Consider the following 24,822-nt stretch of genomic DNA (forward strand, 5'->3'; position numbering starts at 1 on the left):
TAAGAGGGGCCCAGTGGTACTCAAGTATAAATTTACTTTAACATTCATCTATATGTGCTCTCCTAAAGAGTGTAAATGTTATTGCAGTTGTATTTTCACAGGGTTGCCATAAAATCCAAATTTAGGGAACAGTTCCACGTTGTAGTGCCACTGGCAACAGACACAAGAGAGGAAATTCTGCCAAATTTTATGTTGGAGTTTTTACTTTTCTCAATAAAACCACAGCACACAAATGGCTCACTCCTTGTAGTGAAGGGGGAATAACCTCAGGTAGGATGGGGGCATCAGTGGGCAGGGGAGAAAAGGAGCTTTCCCAAATTGTTCTGCTCCTGACAGGAAAGGAATTCCAGCTCCAGTGAAAGGGCAGGGAAGCTGCTTGTAGGGATTGTGGCATCCCTTGGCAAGAGGCAGGTGCTCCTGGGGTGACAGGCAGCACCTTTCTCACAGTGACATAGAGTAAGTACAGAGCATAAGTGAGCACTGCCTTGTTCAGTGGGATAAAAGGGGAAGCTGTGGTTTTAAAAGGCAGAAAGTTAATGCCAAAGCTGGAATTTGGCGTGGAAATTGGAGTTAGTACTCTTCATTAATATCTTTATTTGCAGAGAAAGTCCAGCAAGACAGAGAACTTCTCCTGAGAGGCTTTAGGTACTTTTACTGCATAGAACAAGATGGTTTGTTATAGTTTTCTCAAACTTGATTTATTAGTGTTAGAGGAGCACCTCTTTGATGAGGCTCTGTTAGTTTCCCTGAGCCACACTCCTGAATCTAATTAGTTAAGTAATTTCTAGATTTAATCAGGTCTTGTGCCTGGCAGACCCCGAGCATCTCATGTGTGGAAGAAGACACCTGGAACTTAAACACAGTGAGTATTGACTACTTTTTGCCTATTTATTAGTTTTGGGTCACTGCCTGCTGTAACAACCGTCTTTTTCATAAGGGAAACAAATTAATATTTTTACCTTACCTCTTTATGTTTGTGTTCTTTTCTCAATGATTTTTCTAAAACTTTTGCTTCATATTCTGCTCTTGGATGATCCTGTGAAAGAAGTCATATTTAATAAAAAAAGCAAGATTACTTATTTTCTCTATCAGCTACAGATGAACTCTCTGCAGGTTGATTTCCTGATAATTTCTGAGTTTTCTAACTGAATTCCAATTCACTTGGTATGTCATTCATGTGAATTGATAGTTGATTATAATTAAAAAATGTTAAGTCCTGTGAATACAGGAGCAGCTGCAGAATAATTTGGACAGCAATGTGCAGTGCTGTGTAGATTACATTTAATATATGAGATATGCAGCACAACCTGCAGACAGCACAGCTCATGATGCTTGGATTTTAGTTACATCTATTTTTTAAAAAAGTTGAACGTCATTAACCAATTTCAGTGATCCTCAGCTCATGAGAGGATTAATTTTCCGCTGTAAGTATGCAAAATACATGTCTTTGGGATCCCATAAAATTGTCAGTTGGGGTGTTCCCCTAATTCTGTCCAGGACAGCATCCACAGATTCTCTATCTGCATTGCAGGAGAAGGTGTAGGAAACGCTTGGAAGTAAGAGACAGCCAAAAGACTGAGGAAGATTCATGGGTTCAGAATTCCCGACAATTACGCATTCATAAAAGAGTCAGAATTCAAAATTATGCATTGGATGGGAAACAGAACGGAGCTGAAAAAAGTCTGAACAAGTGGAGAGGGGAAGGGTGTAAAGGCAAAGCAATCAGTGGGGGTTCCAAAGCAAATCTGATGCTTGAAAAAGGAGAAATGGAGATCAAAAGATGGCATTCATCAGTAGACATGGAATAAAAAAGGTAGGAGCGATTTGAAAAAAAAAATGTTTTCCAAACCTTGACTGCCTCCTTCAGGAAACCAGAAAAAAACCACGAAAAACAAGAAAAAACAAAAAACAAATAAATAAAAATTTGATTACTGAACTGTTCCAGGTCATATTGTTTTTATATATTAAAAGTTACATGAAACAAAGATAGATACAGTGGATGGTTAGACACTATTGGAGAAAATCCAGTCTATTCATGTTCTATATTAATTAACATTACTGCAAGTATTGTGTGAACCTGGCATCTCTAAAAACACCAGAAAATGAGATACTTTGTGCTTTAGCATTTCACTTAAAACCCAGACTGTTCAATGTGATTCTAGCTTAAGTTTCCCCCAAATCGGCAACAGGAGAACCTAAAATCCTGTGAAAAACCCATGACTGTATTATTTATCAGTGACCACCAAAAACACAGAATAAAATATATGGAATTGACAGGTGCTGGTTTGGCTGTGCAGAGCTCTGGACTCAGACATGAAGCTGCCATTGAAAAGATACACTTAATCCTCTTCACTTTCATGGATGCTAACAAGTTACCAAAAATAAAGGAGCATATAGTGTCCAGGAAATAAATCTCTATATTCTCCCCCAGTAAATAGGTATGGACCAGTGCAGAGGCTGCTGGCACAGGGCACCTAAATCTATTTTGGAGGAGATAAACATATTAAGGGGAGATAATTCCTACAGAAAGGCTCTGGGGGCGAGGGGAGCCATGGCTGTGCCAGGCTCAGCAAGCTGCAGGGTGTCAAAGCCAGGAAGGGCTGCTGAGGCTTGTGTTTCACGTGAGCAGTATTTGTTGTGTATCTATTTAGGACATCTAGAGACATGACAAGGGAGGTCATACTTCTTTTAATAACAGCAGCAGGGCAAGGCTGGGGGCTGGAACTGTGCTCTGCTCTGGGAAGGTGTCCCCTTTATTTTCTGTAAAGTGGCAAAATCAAAGCCAAAAAGGTGGAAAACAGTTTCTTAGCTGACTGAGGATTTTCTCTCCTCTCTTTCCAAAACTTCATTGATTTTGAAGGTCTTTTCTTCATACAGATCTGGGCCTTTTCTCCTTTATTTTCTTCAGCAGATTTAGAATAAACCTGGCCAGAGGTATTGCTTTTTTTTTAGCCACTGCAAAAAACTCCACCACCTCCACACCGTGTCCCTCCCCATGCCTCAAGCCCACATGTCTGGCAATGCTTTCTGAGGTATTTTCCAAGTCAGGGCTTGATCCTGCATCGTTAAAGTTAACAGGAATTTTTCAGTGCTTTTTTTACAGCACTGTAACTTTATCAGCTTCAATGCACTCATTTCTGATTTACAGCAGTGTGTGATGAATGAGGTCCTTGGCTCTTGGCACCCTGACTTCAGCAGAAGGTCTGAGCTGGATATTCCATGCCTACACTGCTAGGTGTGACCCCACACTTCAAAAAGGAAAAAAAAATAGTCACATTTTGTGGCTATACAATTATGTTCCCATGGCAACAGGACCGGACTAGTCATGCCTTTGCTACAGAAACCTCAAACGCTTCATGTATAGGGATTTTCCTTCCTCCTGTAGGATGGAACCCTCCCAGGAACATGAGGCAAAGTCTGTAAGGTCAGGGCAACAGCAGGGTGGAAAGCAAAGAGTCAGAACTGAAGGGACAAACCTCCTCCTCTTCAAACCCAGTCAGGTCCCACCTGTAGTTGAGGCGCATCTGTTTTCTCTTCCAGTGCTCCATAAAGGTGGCAGCTGAAACAACAGTTTAACACGTAACACAGATTACCACAGAACTTCATTTCTGCTTCTTTTTCTTCAACAGTCAGGTCTGGCTGGGAAACACTCATGTGCCAGGAGCCAAATGTTTTATCCAGGTGAACTGAAGAAAGGGCATTTGTTACATCCACAGCTTCATGTAGGAAGATGCCTGCAATTTTTAAGGGGTCTAAGAAAGCCAGTCAGCCAAACTTATTTAAATATTTTATCACAATTAGTATGTGTGACTAATAATATTATTGGTCTTCAATTGTGTATTGTTTCATTTGTTCAATGTTTTATCCAGGTGAGCTGAAAAAAGGGCATTTGTTACATCCACAGCTCCATGTAGGAAGATGCCTGCAATTTTTAAGGGGTCTAGGAAACCCAGGCAGCCAAACTTATTTAAATATTTGTAAGAGTGACTAATAATATTATTGGTCTTCAACTGTGTATTGTTTCATTTGTGAATCCAAAAAACCTGAATCTTATCTGTACAAAATAGGAATTATTTCACTTGCACTGATGGCAGAGTTATTCCCTCAAGGATATAAAGATAAAGCATTTTTATATAATTACATCCACCTGTGGTCACAATAGAGTGGTTGGCTCTAATCATCACACTCAAACCCAAACACTCTTGTGAAAGTGTGAAAGAGGAAGCCTTTTAGTTTTAATCATTAGAAACCCAGCCATTTTCTTTTTGATGGAGAAGGGTCAGAGAAAAAAAACCTTGTTAAAGCAATTCCTGATTCCCCATGAATGATCCCAGTCTATATCAGTCTATCTGCCCCTGAGACCGAGCGAGTTCTCAGAGGACATATTTAGATGCTGGGAATACACCAGTGTTGTATAATAAATAAGTGATTATGAAAGAGGCAAGTCTACCAAGAAATGGTGTTCCCAGGGGAGCTTCCCACAGTGAGTATTAACAGATGTGCTCAGAAACATTTGTATCCAGAAAAAACAGAGGCAGGGAGAGGGTAACAAAGTTGAACAGAGAGGAAAGGACACCCTCTTGACTGGAGCCAGGCTGGGGCCATGACATTCATTTGCCTTCCAAGCAAAACTTTCATGTGGATAAGCTACAGCTGAGCCCCTTCACAAGCCACAGGCTTCCTGTGAATCAGGGTGGCCAGAGCTGTGTCTTGAGAGGGTCCTTGTCTCAGGGACCTGGAACTGCCTCTCCTCTCCTCACAGTTCTCACGCTGGTTGGGGGCTGCAGCTTCCATTTACAGCCAGAGATGTGGAACATGACCGAGATGCTGCTGGAAATCCTCCCATGGCACTGCTTACAGCAGGACAAGAGGAGAGGACAGTGTCTGGAATGCTGCCTTGTTCTGGGCGCCCTGGGGGAAGTGCCAGGCAGCTGCAACCCTGCTCTGCCACGAGCATCTGCACTTCCCTATTTCAACCATACATGAATTTAATGTCACTAACTCAAAACTGTGTGGAGAAAGTTCTCAGTTTTCCAGTTGAAAAAGAAATTTTTGAAACAATGTTTGGTTTATATGGGATTGTACCACAATAAAACTTTGTGTTGACTCCAAAGAGCTTGAGAAGTTTGACATCCCACTCCAAAACCCTCTCAGATTTTGTGCAGGGCCCAGAACCTGGCTTCTGCCAATCTGCCTTACTTTGCACAAGAGTGTAAAAACTGGATGAAGAGACCCATAGTTGCCTGCTGTGGAAAGGGAGGCAAACTTTTACTTTTTGGACAAGAAGATAACATGCCAAGATCCATGTGGGGCTCCCACTAATGGTAAATCAGGGAGACCAAAGCTGACACTTGACTTTCCTTTGTGGTACCTGACAGTGCTGCATCTAAAACAATGCTACCCCAAACACAGATCCTGGGCAAAAATTAAAATTAAATTATGCTGACATGTACATATATCAGTTTAGATGAATGGTAATGTACAAACAGTTCCCTATGCACTGAAAGAGATAATTATTATTATTATCACCTCACTGTGAATTAATATAACCTGTTCTGAAATATAATCCAGAACAGGTTATATTAATTCACAGTGAGGTGTACAGGGGGGCTTGTGCTGCTCTCACTGCTGCTGGGAATATGTAGCCATGAAAGCTCCTCTCCCCCAGAGCCCATTCCTGGAGTAAGGAGGTTCCCCATCCCTCCCCCAGGAGGGACAGGAGAAGCCCTCCATAACCATTTCTGAAGGCATCCTGACAAAGATGTCATGAGAGGGTTCATATTTTGACTCTAGTGCCAGAGACATGCCCAGAAAGGTCTCAAAGCATGAGGGCAGCATCACGACCAGGAAAAATCCCTCTGCACCACTGTTCCCTCTTCCCAGCCTCCTTGCATGATGTCTGCCTGCTGATAACCCTAATTGCATCTCAGACCACACTCAGGAATCAATGTTGGTTTGTCCTGAAGACGCTAAAGGCCATTACACTTCCCCCCAGAGCCCTCCCCTCAACCCCAGAGTACATTAATACATTTCTTCTGTAATGTTCTAAAGTGGAAGCTGGCTCTGCAAAGAGATTTTTTTTTTTTTGGCAAGCTGTGCAATCCCATTAATGAAATTTTGACAAACCACGCAGCAGTTTTATGACAGATGCTTAACAATTTCATTTGCTATTCAGCTTCAGCAACTTTTTGAATTTTAGTCTCCAGTCCAGAATATAAATTTGGGTGTGACAGTTTCATGGGAAAGAAAAAAAAAAAAAAAAAAAGGAAGAAGAAAAAAAAGATAAATTCTTTCTATCATTTACTGCCTGTGTATAAATATACTGCTTTATCTCCTCTGTTTCTTCCGTTGTAGTTTTAATAATTAAAAGCTTAACATTAAGGCATAGATCTCCTTACCCCAGAGAGCCATGAAGACTGAGAAGAAGACAGTTGCAGGGTTATCAAACAGATGACTTGCACGGGCAGTGGCACAAGCAGAGCTCATCTTCCAGTAACTGCACGTTTTGTCACACAGGGGACACATGGTGATGTTGTTTCTCTGGTCACACATCTCCATACTGCAACAAAGCCACAAGAGAAGGGAAAAGCGGGGTCAGGATGGCTCCAGTTTTGTGCTCTGGTGATCTTTTCTCCTCTAGACAGCAGCTGCTTCTGTAGGATCATTGGATACGATCCTACACCATTGCAGGGGCTGAAATCCTCATCTAAGGCTGTCTCCCTCCCTCCTTCCTGCCCCAGAGCCATAAGGCTCTATGCTTTCTACTCTAAGATCTTACAGAATAAAATAAATAAAAATAAAATAAAACACTCTTGTTTTATCTACAGTGATAGATAAGGTACAGGGGAAGTGCTGAACATCAAGAGACTGGAGTTCAACCAATTAATCTCCTCTGTATTCCATCTGTGAAATAGCAACAGTGACCCTCCCTTTGACTTTCTTCAACTGTTGGAAGCACTACAAAGCAGTCTTAATGAACAACAAAAAAAATTAAATCTATTTTTTGGTACCCATTATCTGCTCTGTTATTCAAGACTGGTGCTTGTTGTACAAACCATGTAATTTGCATCTCCAGCTGATGATGCATGCAGGGCGAATAATGCAAAATCAGAGGCCTTTAAAAATGTTTTAATACAAAACTTGCTGAAAGATTAAAAGTAGGAGGACATCCAGATTTTGTTGACGTGATCACAGTAGCTTATTTGAGAGATATATATTCTTGATGCATCTCTCTGTCACACAATGCCCTCCTCAGCACTCTGTGCTGGGAAGCACCAAACCCCCTCATTAGCAGAATTTTGCTGGTTTGTTTTAACATAATGATCTGAGCTTGGGAAAAATCCCAACCACCTGAGCAACCGGCCAAGAATTATTTTTAGGACATCAATGCAAACTGCCCAAGTAATAGTAACAATGAATGCTAATGAGATAGAAATGGGCTGCTCTGTGCCCTTGGGAGAGCTCTGTGCTTTACTGGAAGCTGAGATCAGGGGAGCTGTGGAGGTGGATTAATTTGAAGCACAGCTTCCAAATGATGAAGCGTGAGGATAGAGAGTTTTAGGAGCACACCATCCTGCTGCAACAGCCAGCTGGGACAGATGGGAATGGGGACTGGGGTGAAGGGATGTGGGTGGCACAGGACAAGACCCAGCAACAAGAAACCCCAATTTCAGCTGTGCTTGGCCTAGATATTACTGATAAAACATTTGTAAAGCAAGGCAACTTTGAGCTTGAAGTGCCCTCTAACAGCAGAATTTATTTATTCATCTATTTTACCTGGGTATATTCTCATCCACAGTTGCACAGCCATAGAGGAAAACGATAATCCCTACAATTGAAGCTGGAATGAGCATTTGTGTATAAACTCCCAGCCAGGCAAAATATAGCCCAATCTTCTCTCCAAAGTATTTTCTGAAATACATTTAGAAAAAAAGAGAAAGGAATGAGAGAGACATGTTTCCTATTTCTTAAAATATAACGTGGCTAAAATTATGAATCACATCTGGATTAGGCATGGAGAAAGTAAGATGACCTGTGGGAATTTTTTTTTTTCTCAGAGGACTCTCTTTCTCATGATGCTTGGAGTCCATCCAGAGATACAGGCACCCTGAAAACAAGTTTGTCCCACTGGTCATTTCTTTCCCCCCACTGTGTTTCTGTTGTGCAAATTGGTATCTCTGGACCTTCAGTGAGTGAATCCTCTTAAAAAGGCACCTCGCTTTCCTCAGAGAGTCTTATCACGAGCAAACAAAATTAATTAAAAATATATCCCCCGCAAGCTTTCACTCAGTGTGGGATATATCAGCATGTTCTAAACTCACAGAAAACTCCTTTTCTCCCAGTGAATTTCCCATTCTCTGGAATCCCCCGGGGTGAGGGTGTACTGAGGGCAGCATCCACCCAGGGGAATGGGGCACGAGCATCCCTGCAGAGCTTCATCTCTGCCCAGGGTTGAACTCTCACCTCACCAAGTCGATGGGCTGGTATTTATAAAACACTCCATAGCTCGCCCACTCCTCACACAGGAGCTGGAAGACAGAAAAGCACGAGAAAGGTGAGAGCTAAAGCACCACCAGGTTCTGCTTTGGACGCTGCAGGCCCCGCAGGCCTCACCACACCGGGGTTGCGGCCCAACACGCGCAGCCTGAATTAAATATTAAAAGTAAATGAGATGGTTTGGCATGCTACAACAGAGAGATGGATTCCAGCACATTGAAAGGCTCTTCAGCAGCTGGACTGATGGACACCTAAGCAGAGACAGGGACAGCAGTGCTGGTTTTGTGGTCCGTGGGCCCAGCCACCCTCTGGGGGAAGAACCTTCTGACATCCAACCTCAACCTCCCCAGACACAACCTCAGGCCATTTCACTATAATTCAGCATCCAGAAAGAGGTGCTGGGCTGAGGTGCCTCAATTTAAAATTTTTCTTCAGCTTTAAACCACAAGAAGCCAACAATTTCTACTCTTCCTTTTTGTCAGGATGTGGGCCAAGGAAAACAATGATCCCCGTTACTGATTTGCAAAACTGAATGCCTCACAAAAATAGGTTCCTCTGAGACCTTCAACTCACCCCCTATTTTGTAAAATATATAAATAGTGTTTCTCAACCCTCACTTTCGTCCCTCATTCAATTCAGCCAACAGAGTGACCAAGAAATGAAACTCAATGGGGAGCAAAGACTGAAACCAGTACCAGTGCAGGGAGGGCAACAGGATGGATCTTGTTCCTTGACCAAACAGGATGTTATTCCCTAAACTCCAGGCTATTTTATCATGGGAAACTTGACAGTTGTCAAACTCCTACACGTCTCCAGTGACATGCAGCAAACAGAAAAGGGCACACCAGAGCCTGGCCACTGCCCATGCCCATTCCTGCTGCTCACACTTGATCACAGAGAAGTCCCAGTGCAAACCATGTTCCTACAGCAATTTTGGAATTCCCTTGCCAAACCATTAACAGAGAATTTTTCCAAGCTGAACTGCTGTACTTATACAAATGGCTTGACTCATTAAAAAACCAACAAAGCAACTTCTCAGCTTTTACAGAAATATGACGTCAAAAATGTAAATGGGATGTAGGTTTTCCCCTCTGCAACCAAAAATCATGAATCATTATTAATTTCCTTACAGCAGTAAGGGAAGGAACTGAAACTTAACAGCAGGCCTTTATTAAACAGCAACATTCTTGCAAATTTTTTTTTTATTCTGCTTTAGGTTTATTTCAACCACATTTTCCAAAGGTTTAAGGCCAACTGCCTATGTCTGGGAAGCAATGATTTGGGACACACCTCAACATCCACAAGCAGCACTAGCTAAACCACTTCCTTCTATATATACTTTTTAAAATTTAATCTTTAAAACTGAGTTTATGCTGAAAATTAGATTCCTGTTCTGTGATACAAGCTGGTCAGCCATATCAGGAAAACACTAAGCTGAGAAGATTTTGCATCAGTGCCATGTTTTAGTTTTGTGCAACTTGAAACCAGATTTGTGCCTAAAGTACAAATGAATTATCTCATTTATCCTGACATTTATCAGCCTGATATTCAAAGCACAGCTTCAAAGACATGATTAGAGGAGATCAGCACACTAGACCTAAATATTTACTTCATTTCTAGGCCTCAAATCTTTAATTTTCTTGTTAAAAAAGGCACAGGCCCAGCCTAGTGTTGGATAAGATTAAAGAAAGCTTCAAGAAACCAGAAGAGACATGCCAAAACACACCAAAAGATTATTTGATGGAACTTAAAGTCAAAAGCCAAGGTAAACACTTCCAAACACACAATGAACTTGTGAAATTAGTGAATTTGTGAACTTTGAGATGTTAGTAATGCAGAAGATAATCTGGACACTTCCAGAAAACATGGACTTCCATTCTATTTTTAGTTGAGTGATGTGTTGCTTAATAATGAAAAGACAAATGTGTGGTATTTTTAACACAAATCAATAGAGGGAGGGAAATAACATTCACTGCCTTTTGATGAGCCATTTGCACCTGAAGGACCAGCACACTATCAATTTTTAGAACCTATTTTTATGCATAAATCCTGAAGATCTTTAAATCTGCTTTTCCTATGACCTGACTGTTCAGAGCATATCTTTGGAGAAAATAAAAATAAAAATCATGACACAAACAGGAAAAGCAAAGTTTCGGGACTGAAACCCCAGCACATTCAGCACCCAAATTTAGTAGCTCCTCCTGAGAGAACTGGTTGTCACCTCTCCACTTCAGTTTTTGTCTGATGCACAGACAAAAGCCACCCCTTCTTTGGGGAAATGTGATAGGGAGGATGAAGTCACCGAGCTTTGAATTTAAGAAATCAGCATTTCCACAAAGAGTGGAAAATTTTGGTTTTTGCTCATACTTCCTTACTATAAAGTACTACTTCCTAGTTCCTTAGGAAAAGTACTTCCTTAGGATTTCTACTTGTTTTACCACAATGAACAAATGTTTTTCATATACAGACAATAAAATCACAATTTAAAGCATTAACTTCAGCAAAAAGTGATGCAATGCCTCAGTGTACACCCACAGGACAGCTTCTAGCTGCAGAGCTACATTAAAACATTGTTGAGGACCTCTTATTCTAAAAAATATTCAATATTTATCTTTCCCAATCACTTTCATGCTTATGTGCATAAACTGCCTCTGCCTCCCACTCCTCCAATTCTGATCCTCATGCCATGGAATGAAGCAGGATTTATGCCCAGTACAGACAGCAGAATATGACTGAGCATACTCTCATCAGAGCTGGCCTGAAATAACATTATCTGAACATATGTCAATATTCTTACCAATATGGTATGAAATGTATCATTACTGAGCTGAGTACTTCATACATATCCACACTACATTCCACATTTGGGCAAATTTAAATGCTGCAAAGCACTTTTTTCCTTAAGCTGCTTGGCATTTAGTGCCTTTTTGCAGCATTTTCTGTGGGATTTTGGCAAAAACATCCAGATTCCAACAGGTGACTCTTCAGGCTGGGATTCTTGTGAATATGTTAAACCCCCCTGTGCATCAACTTACTTTTCTGTCATTGGGCTCCACGTTTTCACCTTCATAGTCACCCTTTAAAGAGAGAGAAAAATCTGCGTCATCCAGCGGCTTGTGCCAAGAACTGCTCTGATCCTGCATGCCCACGTCTCCCACTCACTTAATGCATCAAAACCAGAAAAAGCAATCTGTAAAATAATGCTGTATTTTAGGAGCCCATTTGTCAAGGCACACTTTGTCTTCTGTCATTGGGCACATTAGGAGAGAGCAATAGTGTCTGTCATGGGGGGAAAAGGAATGAATAAGTGATAAAGGTGGCCTAAAAATGTCCAGGGAAAGGATGCGGTATTGCCATGGTATTTGGGGTTCAGCTCAGTCCACTGGGAAGAGAAGGAACCAGCTGAGAGAGCTGCTCCCTCTCCAGACTCTCCAAACACTCAGGGCTGATTAGATTTGAGGTTTTAATTTGGAGCTATTTTTTGAGCAAACTAAGACAATAAATAACTTCTTTACAAGATTATCAGCAGCTGTCCAAAGATGTGAGGCTAGAACAGGAAGAGAAGTTTATTTAACCTTACTTTCTCGATTTCCACACAGCACTGCTGTAGTTTGAGAGCCCTGACATGTATGACAAACATCAGGCAGACAAAGACGCTCTGCTCTGGGGTGCTCCAAGATAAAGCTCTCACAGTCCCATGTAAAACCAGTGTGAGTGTGGGGAACAGAAAACCAGGAAGACACACTTCACCCTCAAATCCTAGGCCAAAAAACCAGCACTGGGCTCCACAGCCCTTGGGCACTCACACTCAGCTCAGGCGTGAGCGGTGTGACAGGCAGCCCCTGTGACATCTGCCAAGCTTTTCTGCAGGCTAAGAGTGTGTGCTTGTCAGTTCTAGTTGCACCTTGAGCCTCTAAATCAGAAGGGCACCAGCAGCCAGCTCTGTGCACCTCTGACAGCATGGGGGTCCCTGGCTTGTCTTGAATGCCACCAGAATTCCTGAGCTCTCACTGATGAGCACCATAGCTGAACACACTCTTGACATCTCACTGAACTGCTCAGAAGCAAACTTCATCAGCAGGAAGGTCTCCAGTCACATCCAGCCCCATGGAATACATGACATCGGATCCTTGCTTATGGTCTTACCTGGTTGCATGGACACACAGCTACTGACACCTCCACAGGGAGATGTGGCCAAGGGAACCAGCTACTTGGTGCCCCGGTAATAAATGTGTTTCTGGCACCGGTGCCAGAGATCTTGGGGGCAGAAGGTCAGGAAACAACAGGAGAATTTAATTTGCTAAAACGCTGTAACAACTCTTCTAATGTTATGTTCAAATTTATGATCATCGGCGGCAGAACCGAGGTGGGGAATTCCTTAAAAGCAGCAGAAGGATGGAAACAACATGCAGAAGTTACTGCAGTCATGACACAAGGGAGAAAAAAGTCAGTCATGTTTGGTATGATGCCACCAACACGTCACACATGAGGGATTTCTTGGTGACAGACAGCAGACGTGTGTAAAATATATTGTGAGATCACTTACGTCATGCAGAGGATATGCAGCACTGTAAACCCCATTGGCAAGCAGGCTGGTGATCCCTTGAAAAATAAAGACATAATAGTTATTTATAATTTCAAGGTTAGACAGCCTCACTTCATCATCCTTCCAGGAGATCTCCCTCAAAATAACAGCCATTTGATCAGATAATGATTTTGCTGCCATCTTATTCCTTTCCATGTAGTTTCATTTTTAATCATACAGGTTATTATACGTGACTCATTTTATGAAATGGAAAACTGCAGAGAGCAAGAGGAAGTCATATATATTTGAGAATCGAGAATTAGAAGCCAATGACTTGGAATTAGTCATTAAAATAAATTACATTTTCTGAAAAGTCAGTTTGATTTAAGGGCAAGCCTGAAGATTTGAAAGTGTAGCAGAAGGCTGGATCACAAGAAGAATATGGCTGGAATTGATGGCACAGGGAAACCCACATCCACACACGTCACCCACGCAAAGTGTTGAATTCAGGTGTCAGATTGATCAGAGAAATTGTAGGGAAAGCCTTTGCGAAGACCTTGGCGTAATACTTACCATATTTACCACATTTTCGTCTTTTATTTAAAAGGGCAGTTTCCTTCTTTCTTCCCTCTCCTTTCCCTGTTTACACAGCCGTTTATTAGTGACATGCATGAGGCTGAAAGCAATTAGTGCTTCATCTATTAAATGCCTGTGGCACAAGGGACTGGGAGGAGTCCTGCCTTTCCCAGGGGTGGTGTCACTCCTTAACGGGGGGCAGAGGGAGGAGTTGGTGTGAAAGTTTGGAGGAATGCTGCACCATCCCCAAAGGTGGCTGGACCTGGGCCTTTGGAGGGCTGTAGCTCATTAATTCTCTAATGTTCTTTCCTCCTGCAGCTGCTGGCTTTAATAGAGCTACTTCCAATTCTGTTCACCATGTCTGGAAGCATCACATTGCCCATGAACATACATTTGGGGTTGGAGTGAACTAGTCAGAGCTAAGTCAAGCACTTGTCTTTGTGCAGGGCAATGGTGATTAATGCCAACTGAAAAAAAAATTAATATATATAAATCTGGCCACTAGCATTGGGAACAATTTGAAAAGACTTAAAAAAAGAAAAGAAAAATGAGGTGTTCTGGTGAGCTACATGCTGCCCATCAGCTCATGGCTAAGAAAAGAGTGTGGGACTGGGTGTGAAGGAACAGTGACTATGAACCAGGAACCAGCTCACTGTAGAGTAATTTTTGATTGCTCTTGAAATGAGGGTTGTTCAAGTTCATTAACATTTTTGAGATACTAATCACCTGCTGGAAGAGCAGCTCCAGGAGTGCTCAGTATCTTGCAGATACTGATATTAATTTTCAAAGCCCTATTTAAGATTATACAGGTCTATGAATTGTCTGCAAATGTTTCCACACTCCTGGCAGACACAACTGGTGAGCAGATAAATGATTTTTCTAGGGCTGTGAGAAGAGCTACATAGTCCCCCTGTACTACAGATCTGGATTCAAAAGTGAAGCCAGATCCACATTTTCACAAAATTTTCCCAATAAATAACAAAGGCCACTGTGTTCCCCTGGGCAGCTGCTTTTTTCCTGCTGGGCAGCGGTGCTGCAGCATTATCAGTGTTTGTTTAAATCTGTTTGCCACCTCTGCTGGGTTGTAACCCAGCATTCCAGCACTGGAACACAAAGGAGCTGATTGAGTTATGCAGGGCGGGCCTGGTGGCATTTTTATTACCGATATTGTGTGGCCTTGCCAGTCTCAGGTAGAAGAACCATCCAGGAATCCTAACACTCTAACATACATGAGTGTCTTCCCTATTCAACTAATCCCTGCTGTGCTTCCCATTTACTGAACCAAAAAAAAAAAAAAGTCAACTCCAAGGCAAGAATTCAAACTGAGCTCTGTGACCTTCCTCTTTCAAGAGTCCAAAGATGTAATTTCCAGTGAAAACGATCCAGCACCAGACTCAAAAAGGGTCTCGAAAGTCACAGAATAATTTGAATTTCCCATGCTACAGAGAACCGCACTTCTGTTAATACTGGCTGGACACCAAATTTTAGTGTATATTAGGAGTCAACAATTGTGCGTTGTATGTTGTTACTTCAACACAAAAGTCAAAGCATGGAAATAATTTGTGGCGTAATTGTTCTTCTATTATTTGATGTCTTTCTAGGCAGCTGATGGGTCAATATTGAACAGAACTACCTGTAATTCAAGTTCCTATTGTTTTATTTAACATTTTTGTAGGCAAATACATGCCATAACAGATTTCATCAGTTACCAAACATTTTCTTCCATGTTTACACACTTTTCTCACTTTGTTTGGATTTACCATTAACTATTTGTTAACTTTGGTTCCACAGTCAAGTATCATGTAAAATAAAGTATATAACAGCTGAGCAGGATCAGCTGCCACCAAATCTTCAAGGTGGCCTGATTTGCAATTCATCTCTATTATGAGTTTAATTTTTACAGCACAAACCCCAGGGCTGAAATCCTGAAACTCTTGGTTGTGGTAGCACAAACTTCTCATCCCCTGACTTGCAGCATCTGCTCTGAGGGCTGAGGTGCCCAGTTCCAGTGCAAGCCCTGGCTGCTCCAGAGGGCTCATCTCAGTTCCCCTCAGGACGGTCAAGACCATTCCCCTCAAGTCACTGGAAAACCATCCCACTATAAAATGTGGGGCTCCTACTTGAATGAAATGGGCCAAGCCACAGATTTTCACTGCAGGTATTGGATTTAATTTCACAGAAATACCCTCAATCCATTTCAGGGAGTGTAGAACACAGAGCACATCTCATCTGCTGGTTTATGTCACCATCCATCCTAAGTCACATCTGCAGAGCCTACATGCTCACTTACCATTTAATTTAATCTATGAATTCACATTTGAGAAAATGTCAAACAGCTGCATAAATTGAATCAGATTTCCAAATAAAACAATTACATCCTCATACATCGAATTAGAGACCAGGGGGAAAACCTAAACTCCACAGCCATTTACAACATACAATTATTTTCAATACCTGAAAAAGATATTGATCTTAAAGCTAAATAAAGTTCCTTACCCATGCTATATTTTGCTTTGGTACACGTCGTTCTTTTCAATATTTCATAAACCTACAGAAGCAAAAGAAAAGGCAGGGTTACTTCAGACACCGCCAGTGACAAGCACAATCTTTTTGTGTACAGCTCAAATATTGGCCAAGCCAAGATGTGGATGAAGTCATCACTCTTTAATAAAAGTCATGGTGTTCAGGAGAGTGGGGCTCAGAGCTCTCTGTGTACAGGAGAGAAAAGCTTAGCTAAATAGTCAGCTACCAGGAGAACTGATGGGGGCAAACAAGGTTACATCTACCCCTGGCACAACAGAAATGCAAGTTTTGCTCATGTTAGCCATCGATTGGAGCTCAGGGGTGTTCTTCCACCTGGAGCAGCTCTTCCCTGGCCTCCAGGGCACAGGCTGGCTCCATCCCAAGGAGCCACACAGAGCTCTGGGCTCATGGCGTGTACACAGCACGCAGCCGTTTATCAAACTGGACTAACACAGGCTGACCTTAACATCTCTGAGCCTGCCTGACCTCAGTGGCAAAACAGATGTATTTATTTTGGGATTTACTGCACTTATTGTCGAGTAACCTTTGCACAGCTCAGCAGGCTGCCCGCGAGGTTCGGCTTTTGGCTGTTCCCATTTCTCTGGCAGAGCAAGCAGGCAGCACAGGGAAACCTGGAGCAAAGACACCTCCTGCCCACTGCCTGGCCTCTCAGCAGAGGTGGGGACTGTTTCCCAGCTCCCTAATCTATGTGCTAACTTGACTCTTGCCCAATTCACTGGAGGAAGCAAGTGAGGGCATCCGGGGCAAGTCCCACAACTCATCCCAAGTCTACATATGAGTCTGTCGTCTTGTAACCCCGGTGAATTAAAGGGCTGTCACAGAGAGATTTCCAGTTATATAATACATTTTTTTTATTTTCTTTTTTAATAACTGAAAGGTCTTTGGCTTAGTTTCTATTCATCAAAGACTCATGGGTAGTGACTAGATTCTTGTTCATTTCGCAGTAGGTGGAAGGGTCAATATTTGCACTGCGGTTCAAAAATACATTTGAGAAAGGCAGGGGAGAACTTTAAGAAAGAAGAATACAAACAGCAATGCACACAGAATAAAATGATGTTGGGAAACATTCAATATGTTCTTCATTACTGGGTGATTTGCAGGGATTTCACACAAAGCAGCACAGCAGCAGCATAATTCTTATATGCCCAGTGTTCCTTCAGTTGTTTAAAAAACCCTTGTCCCTCCTTTTCCTCTCAGCCTCTGCTCTGAGCTCCTGCTTCAGCCCCATTTTCCAGTCAGTCTTGCTCACCCTCTTGTTCCATGGAGCCATTTTGTCTTGCTGCCTTGCTCATCCTGTCATGAATTTGAACTCTTCATTTGTTGAGTTCTTTGTACTTCCAAGATTTTTTCCCTATACATCTGGACACATAAAAAAAAAGCCTACAAACAAAAGCCAGGCTTTTTTTTATCCCCCAATCTCAAGTTAAATGTTTTATTTGCAAATACACCAAATCAATATTATTTTTTCTTCCCCATTTCTGTGCTCCTGCATCTGCCTCCCCCGGTCCAGCTCACCTCACCCCCATAACCAGTGCTCACATCAAACCCCTGCTCTTCAGGCTGGTGGGGAACTACACTGTGAAATAAGCTGGAATTTCAGAGCAGGAAAGGGAAGTTGGATATCTTACACCCCTTATCACCACAGCAATTAAAGGCAGCTATGACTGGGATATAAGCTCTTTTGGAAACCACTTGGCATCCCAAAAGGCTGAAGTTAAATATAAGATAAAAGCATGCTGGCAGTCACATTCCAAGGCACCAGTTAGGAGCAGTGGAATGGGGCAAAGAGTCCCTGTTATCCTCTGAAATGTGCTGCAGCCAGGGCAGCTTGGCACTGCCCTTTCCAGCTGCCCTGGATGTCACACGAGTTGGCCTTTCAATTCCTCCTTTGGTGGCTATAAATGAGGCTACACCTTCTTCCCCAGCTCTATTTTGCGTTCTGTAAGTCAGATAAAAGCCATCAACCTCAACACTTTCAATACCACCATTATAGAGAATGTCCCCCCAGAAACTATAAATAATATTCCCTGAAAACACCTGGCTGTTTCGTTAGAATTTGTCTCGGGGTATTTAGCAGCATTTTGCAAAAAGAGCAATGTGTATTTACAAGAAGTTAAACCCCTCGTGGGTGCAGGCAGCTGGTGGGCAGAAGGAGTGGTAAAATCTAAACATTCCCTGGTGATATCTCTACTAAGAAAATTAACCATGACCTAGAAAGAAGATCCAAATTATTTTCCAAAAGGCAGCAACCTGTTGGCATCAAACAGTACTCAGCACTAAATCTGGAATCATTTCAGTACCTGATGGCACAGGAGATCCTTGGCATTTGGTTAAGAAAGATAAACTTGAACAGGCATTGCACTAAAGCTGTTAACACCACGACTGAGGCAATATCCACCATAAATTATTTATAGGCAGTACTTACTATAGTGCTTCTGGTTTTACTGTCGAAGAAGGAATCTTTGTCAGACAAATCAAATCTGTTAAAAGATTAGAAGGAAGCCCATTAGGTTAAAAAAAAAAAAAAGTCAGTAATTTCCTGTTCTTGTTGACCCCTTCAATATTTTCATTTCTCCTGGGGATCTCTCAGAGCTCAAATCAAAGAACAGCTTATAGAAGAAACCCTGCTAAAAAGCAAGTCCAACCCAACTCCCACAATTTAAAGAGGCTGCTTATACATTTCACTGGTTTTATGTCTCTATAGGTTTTTCAGCACAAAAGAGAGTGTTAACACTCATTTAAGTTGAATCCCTGACCACTGCTGGCCTTGAATTTCCCCTCATAATCTTTAATTTTCCCTGTGAGGCCTCTGTTTCCTCCCCTCACCCAGCAGAGACACAGGTGCTGTTCCTGGAAAAGCCACCTGCAAACAGTGTGAGACCCATGAGGAGCATATTCTGGACCTTCCCTGAACTTCCAGGAATGCCCTACACGCAGCCAACACACAAAGACATTTCCAGCAAGCCCAAGATGTCACACACACTGCTCTGCATCTCTGGATGAAACCCTCAAAGCCCTGGGGGTGCAGGGAAGAGATCCTGCCCTAGGACTACTGTTTGTTCCAGCTGGCACATCCATAAACACGGCCTTCAAAGTGACTCCTCTGGGATGCTGGCCAGGGAAGAGCAGCAGCAGAGCAATCCAGGGCAGGAGAAGCTTTGGCTGGGCTCTACCCCGTGATTTTTTCCCTACACCCACATTTACAGCTGTTCTTGCTGATCTGGGACGGGTGGCAAAGCCACCTCTGACTTCACAGCACTTCAAAGGCAAGGCCTGCTTGGCACTACCTGTGTCAGCTGCCCACACCAGATAGATTAAATTATTCTGAAATTTATCAACCCACATCTCTGGCTACAAGTTTTACTGAGCAATTTATTTAATGTGGAGAAGAGACTGTTATAAATCACGTTATAAATCCCCTTTTGGCAGCCTGGCAGTTGAAGTTATGCAGGTACGGTTATACAGATGCGCATTATGTGCTACAACAGCAGCTAAAACACACAGAGCCAAAAAAACATCCCCCAGAAAGTAAATTTACTGCAAAATGGAAATATTCTTCACAGCAATGCCCACCAAAGTGTTGGTGTTCATGTTCCCATTCACCCTCTGGTGCCTGAGCTGCTGTCAGAGACTGGAACCTGTGGATATTCAGGGAAGGTATCACTCACAAGTGCTGCTTCTCTCTGGAGAAGGGGTAGGAGAGGCGTTTCACTGTCTGAGGTTTGTGCTCTGCTACTTTGGGCTGGATGGGCTCCGTTATTTTTTGAATCACAGAATTTATCTTTTTCAGGAGTCCGTGGGTCTGGTTGATCTGATACATCTGAGGGGGCAAGGAGAAAAAAAACCAATCAGTGAAACTTTACTGCTTTTTGGTTATCCATAGGTCAGAGTGAACTGTGAGGAATCAACCAGCAAGCAGATAAATATATCACAATAAACTATTGAGGAGTGAAGTTTACATTCTTGAAATCATCAGAAATAAAGGGATGGGAAAGTCAAAGCAAGGGTTAGGGAACCACAGGATCACAAAATACTTTTTGATATAATTGTGCTTCTGATTAAAATCCCTGGTAAGTGAGGCAATAATGGGAACTAATATGAAATCTAAACCAAAAGTGTGGTTTTAGTGTTGTAATAAATGATGCTGGGCTTGGAGACTGTCTCTGGCTCCATTATAGACTTCTTTGTGCAGTCTGGGACCTGCACTTAGTCTGTGTTTAAATATTAATCCATCTCTGAGCTGTGCTCATTGAGCAGGTAGCTATCTATCCATCTATCACAGGTGATTTAGAATTGATGAAAATACACTGTCATTCCTTTAATGATGTTTCAAATATTCTGAAAGGTAATTTATTTTGTGGTTGAGTGGCCCCAGCTCCTGCAAACATGACTGACTGTGTATATGAATAGTCACTAAACCCAGCAAGCCAAATTCCTATCCTGGTGTTCAGTTTTAGCAGTCTTCAGGTGAGAAAAAAATGTCCAAAAGGCACACAGAAATTTCACCATCAATTGAAACCTCTTCTTTTAAAACACTGAGGATGAAATCACTCTCATCATGTACAGACAGTGGTAGCAGATGGAAATTCTTAATTTCCATTCTTCCTTCCACTTTTTCCCTCTGCTGCCCCAAGCAAGTACATTTGTGACTTTCATTTCTGGTGCACATCAGTTAATTGCTTTGAAAATACTCATGGAAAGAGAAGCCTGCATTTATAAGGTGCTCTGAGAGGAACATATGTTTAAACTATGCCTTCATGAGGAAAACAAGAAAATCAAGACTCACCTTTTTTGTGGGCATCTTGAGCTTAAGGAATTCTGCCTCTCGACACAATACATTCCACGGTGCATGTATTTTTACAAATCCAATCCCATGGATTTTGGTCTTAAAAAAATAAAGGCAAAAAAAAAAAAAAAAAAGCAGGGGAAAATGTTACTGATGAGAGGAAATTAAATACATTACCCCTTGTGATTCATACATATTTAAGGAACAAACAGTCCATTAGGGCCAACATGATAAATCTCATTTGTTTGAGGGAGTTGGTTTCTAACAACAGGACAAACACTGAACACCTCCCTGTGCTGAGCTGCTATAGAATGTGACTCAAAAATTGCTATTGTCTCCCCGAGCAATTACCACAAGGTTAAACAGATAAAAACTGCTTGGGAAATAAAAGCTAATGACTGTGGACACAAATACAGGCCGAGCCAGTTAAATTTGAAGCAGAGGCATCCAGCCAAAATGGTGTGATTTGGTGAGTGTGCTGTAATTGCTGGGGCTGAGAGAATCCCTGCTGCTCACACCTTAGACTCAAATGTGAATATCTCCATTAAGGCATCGTAGTTAGGAAAACCAGTAGGAGGAACTCCACCAAACAAAGCAAAAGGAGGACAGAAGTTAATGGCAATATTAGTGGTTTGCCTGTAGCCCAGTAATTCTCTGAGCTGTGTCCTAGAGGGCTGGACACGGATGTTTGCTCCTGGCACTCCCACATCCATCCATGTTTGCTCCCCCTGGAGCAGCCATTTCAAAGGCACTGGACAAATGATACCCAACTAGGAGGCATTCAGCAAACAGAAGAGAAATGAACTTCAATTATCTTTTTAACCCTACTGCTGCACCAACTCAGTTATTACAATAACTAGCTTTCACACAGCTGTATTCCCCCTGGCTTTCTAGAAACTGGGTACTCAGAGCACCATGGAATGGTTTGGGTTGGAAGGGAGCTCAGGAGTCACCTAGTTCCATCACTCCTGCCATGGAAAGGCCAGGCTGCCCCAAGCTCTGTCCAACCTGGCCTTGTTTTAATCAATTATTTGTGGACATCGAGCCACTGACCACAACTCTCTGTGTGTGACCATCCAGCCATTTCATTGAAGAGAGCTTAAGTGGTTTATTAAACACCATCTGTTTAAGAAGCCTTTGCTCTTTTGGAATCAGTGAGGTCTCCAATGCAGCTTTGTGGCTTTTCAGGCCCAAGTGATTGCAGATCTTTCCCTCTATGTGGATGTGCTGGCTGTGGAAGCTGATGTAAATCCGCACATCTTGCTTTCATCTTTACACTTTCATCTCATGTGGTTTGGTGTTTTGCACTGAAAGGACAGGGTTCCCTTTCTTTTACTGTGTCCTGTCTTGACCCCTGAGCCCTTCTGCATCATTTGAAATCATATTACGTGTCATAGGTGGCACCTCCCATCTGAAAAAGGATGTCAATATCTATGACAGGCAAGCTCCCTCTGTGCTACAGGAACCTGCAAGCTGGACAGAAAGCAAGTCTGATTTTTACTGTTAGACAGAAAGGAGAAAGGTTTTGGGGTTTTCTTGCATTGTACCATGTTAAGTATATATATTACATTTACATAATATATAAAAGATATAAATGTCTGTAATTTGTGAGTAATAGGTGACAGATTAATTTTTATGCAGTCTGTTCCCAGGTTGAAATGCTGATCTCAACTTTTAGATCTTGTAAATAAAACCAGCATAAATGTTTACCGTCTCTCTCAGGAGTCTGGGGCACATTGGTTGGGTCAGATAATTGTAGCAGCTTTCTTTGAAATTAATACTGCTGTGTCTATTTCTACTAATCACACACTGGCAGCACTTCACATACATCATTTTTTTACACAGTCTAATGGGCTTTTAATAGAATATCCTGTTTTCAGGGTGCAGGTGGAAGATGTTACAAGCTGTACTGTTCATGTCTAAGAATGGAAAGAGCAAACTGTAACACAGACCCATGTGCTCCAGCAGGAGCGTGGACCAGAGCCTCCTGAACTAATTTAATTTTCCTCAAGCCTATATTGAGGAATAAATGACACTGCCTGTATCTGATTTTTTTTCCCCCCTCATAGCTGGAACTAGCAGAGGATCCAAACCACTGCATACTGTAAACCCACCAAACTGGGATTAGTGTTCAGAGCAGTTTAAACCTCAGTTCCAGATAGCACAACACAGCCGAGTTGCAATGGTGCATGTACCACAAATCCTGGTCAAAAAAAGTCAGGAAGCTTCACCTCCTCAGGGCATTTACAGCACCATGGCACACTCCTGTGCAGCCAGCTAAATCAGTGGGTGAGGATGGCACTAACTGAACCAAATCCTGCAAGGGCTGAGCTTGTGCAGCCTTGATCAGAGCCAGGCTCACAGGGACAGCTCAGCATCCCCCAGGACCTGGCCACCAGCCACCCCCTCTAACCCTTCTAAAGGGATCCTTACATCTTCATCCCGCTCCAGCTCCAGCCCTGCCTCCACGAGGTTCCCCTCGTACTCCTCCCTGCGGAACCTCTTGTCGTCCTCGTGGTAATCCATGTGAGGCTCAGGGTCCCCCATCTCCAGCTGCACCCCCTTCCCGGGCAGGGGCTGGTCCTGCCTGCTGCTTCGGACACTGGCATCGTTCTGCTGAGGTCTCCTGGCCAGAGTCCTCCCGGCTGAGGACTTCTTGTAGTGGTAAACCAGGATGTAGTCCACCTTCCTCTTGCCATCTCTGAAGTACAGCCCATACTTGCAATCAGCATCTGGGTTTTTGGATAGGGAATTTAATAACTGTATGTGGAGAGAAGAAGAGAGAAGAATAATGAATGTACAGCCCAGCACAAGCACCGGACAGACCATCCTCTCCTCTGAAGGCTCCTTTTGCCTGGAGCACACGATGCCCTCTCTCCAGACAGCCAGCAGATGAGAGGAGTTCCCCCCATGCTACTTACTCCAAAAATTTTTGCAAGTTAACACCTTTAATTTTACTGATAGCCAGCTGGGATTTTATTGGTCAGAAATAAATAGATTGCATGACTGGGATTTAATCTAATCACCAGCACACTGGTTCATAAGTCAGCTACTTGCTGGGTTTGGTTTTCTCCTTTGGGGGTTAATCGCCACTAAGATCGTCTGTCCTTTTCCACCCGTGACATCTGCAATGCTGCAATTCTGACAAATAGATTAATATCATGTGGAAACATTTCTCACTTCTCTTATCTATCATTGCAAGTCCATATCATCTGAGAAAGAGATCATCTTAGATACAGACTGAAGGGAGCCAGCTGCTCCTGCGGCACGGCCAAAAACGCCATGGAAAGTGGCCAGGGAAGCAGGGTCACTGCTTATTGAGTTCATCACTTCTTTTACCCACTTATAAAACCTATGTCACTATGCAATCTGATGGTGGCAATGGCTTTATTCCCAGCCTGGGTTAATGCTGGGTAAGTGTTGCAAGATACATGAAAGGTACAGATCAAAACAAAATTTCATTTCCAAGCATTTATCTGAAAACTGCACAGGGCAACTGTAGAAACAAACAAACAAACAAAAAGTACTAACAACTAATTTATTTCTACTTTTATAACAGTTCTCATGCATAATTCACAATTCTACCCTTGGAGATTCAGAAAATATTAAAAAAAAAAGGAAGAAAATTCACTAGTAACTGGAATTTGTTTTCACAAAAAATACCCAACACAGGAGTGGCTTTTCAGTGATCAGGGAACTTTTCTAGCTTCTAAGTTTATAGAAGAATGTCCATCCCCCATCGAGGGAAAAGGAATTGTGCTCCAAAAGAGAGCAATTGGTCATCAGTTGCAAAATGCTAAAATCTGTTTGGGATTGCACACCTGCTTATTTCATACATAAACCACCAAATGTAAGTTATTTTAGATAGCCTTTGCTATCTGCTTCTCTCTCCTTT

At 42.4% G+C, this 24,822-nt stretch overlaps 1 protein-coding gene across 1 annotated transcript in view; it reads right to left on the bottom strand.

The window, feature by feature from the left end:
* Positions 1-24,822, bottom strand: part of ANO1 (anoctamin 1) — a 71,028-nt gene that overhangs the window by 14,453 nt on the left and 31,753 nt on the right. The window contains exons 3-15 of the mRNA XM_058025920.1: positions 23,361-23,687; positions 20,928-21,026; positions 19,810-19,961; positions 18,567-18,621; positions 16,094-16,145; positions 13,595-13,660; positions 13,043-13,098; positions 11,532-11,573; positions 8,464-8,528; positions 7,777-7,911; positions 6,399-6,559; positions 3,477-3,559; positions 965-1,036 (exon numbers count right to left, since the gene is read on the bottom strand). Coding sequence (XP_057881903.1) covers positions 965-1,036; positions 3,477-3,559; positions 6,399-6,559; positions 7,777-7,911; positions 8,464-8,528; positions 11,532-11,573; positions 13,043-13,098; positions 13,595-13,660; positions 16,094-16,145; positions 18,567-18,621; positions 19,810-19,961; positions 20,928-21,026; positions 23,361-23,687 — 1,365 coding nt within the window. The remainder of the gene's footprint in view (positions 1-964; positions 1,037-3,476; positions 3,560-6,398; positions 6,560-7,776; positions 7,912-8,463; positions 8,529-11,531; positions 11,574-13,042; positions 13,099-13,594; positions 13,661-16,093; positions 16,146-18,566; positions 18,622-19,809; positions 19,962-20,927; positions 21,027-23,360; positions 23,688-24,822) is intronic.

The sequence above is a fragment of the Melospiza georgiana genome, chromosome 6 (assembly GCF_028018845.1).
Source record: "Melospiza georgiana isolate bMelGeo1 chromosome 6, bMelGeo1.pri, whole genome shotgun sequence".
In the NCBI taxonomy this organism is placed as follows: Eukaryota; Metazoa; Chordata; class Aves; order Passeriformes; family Passerellidae; genus Melospiza; species Melospiza georgiana.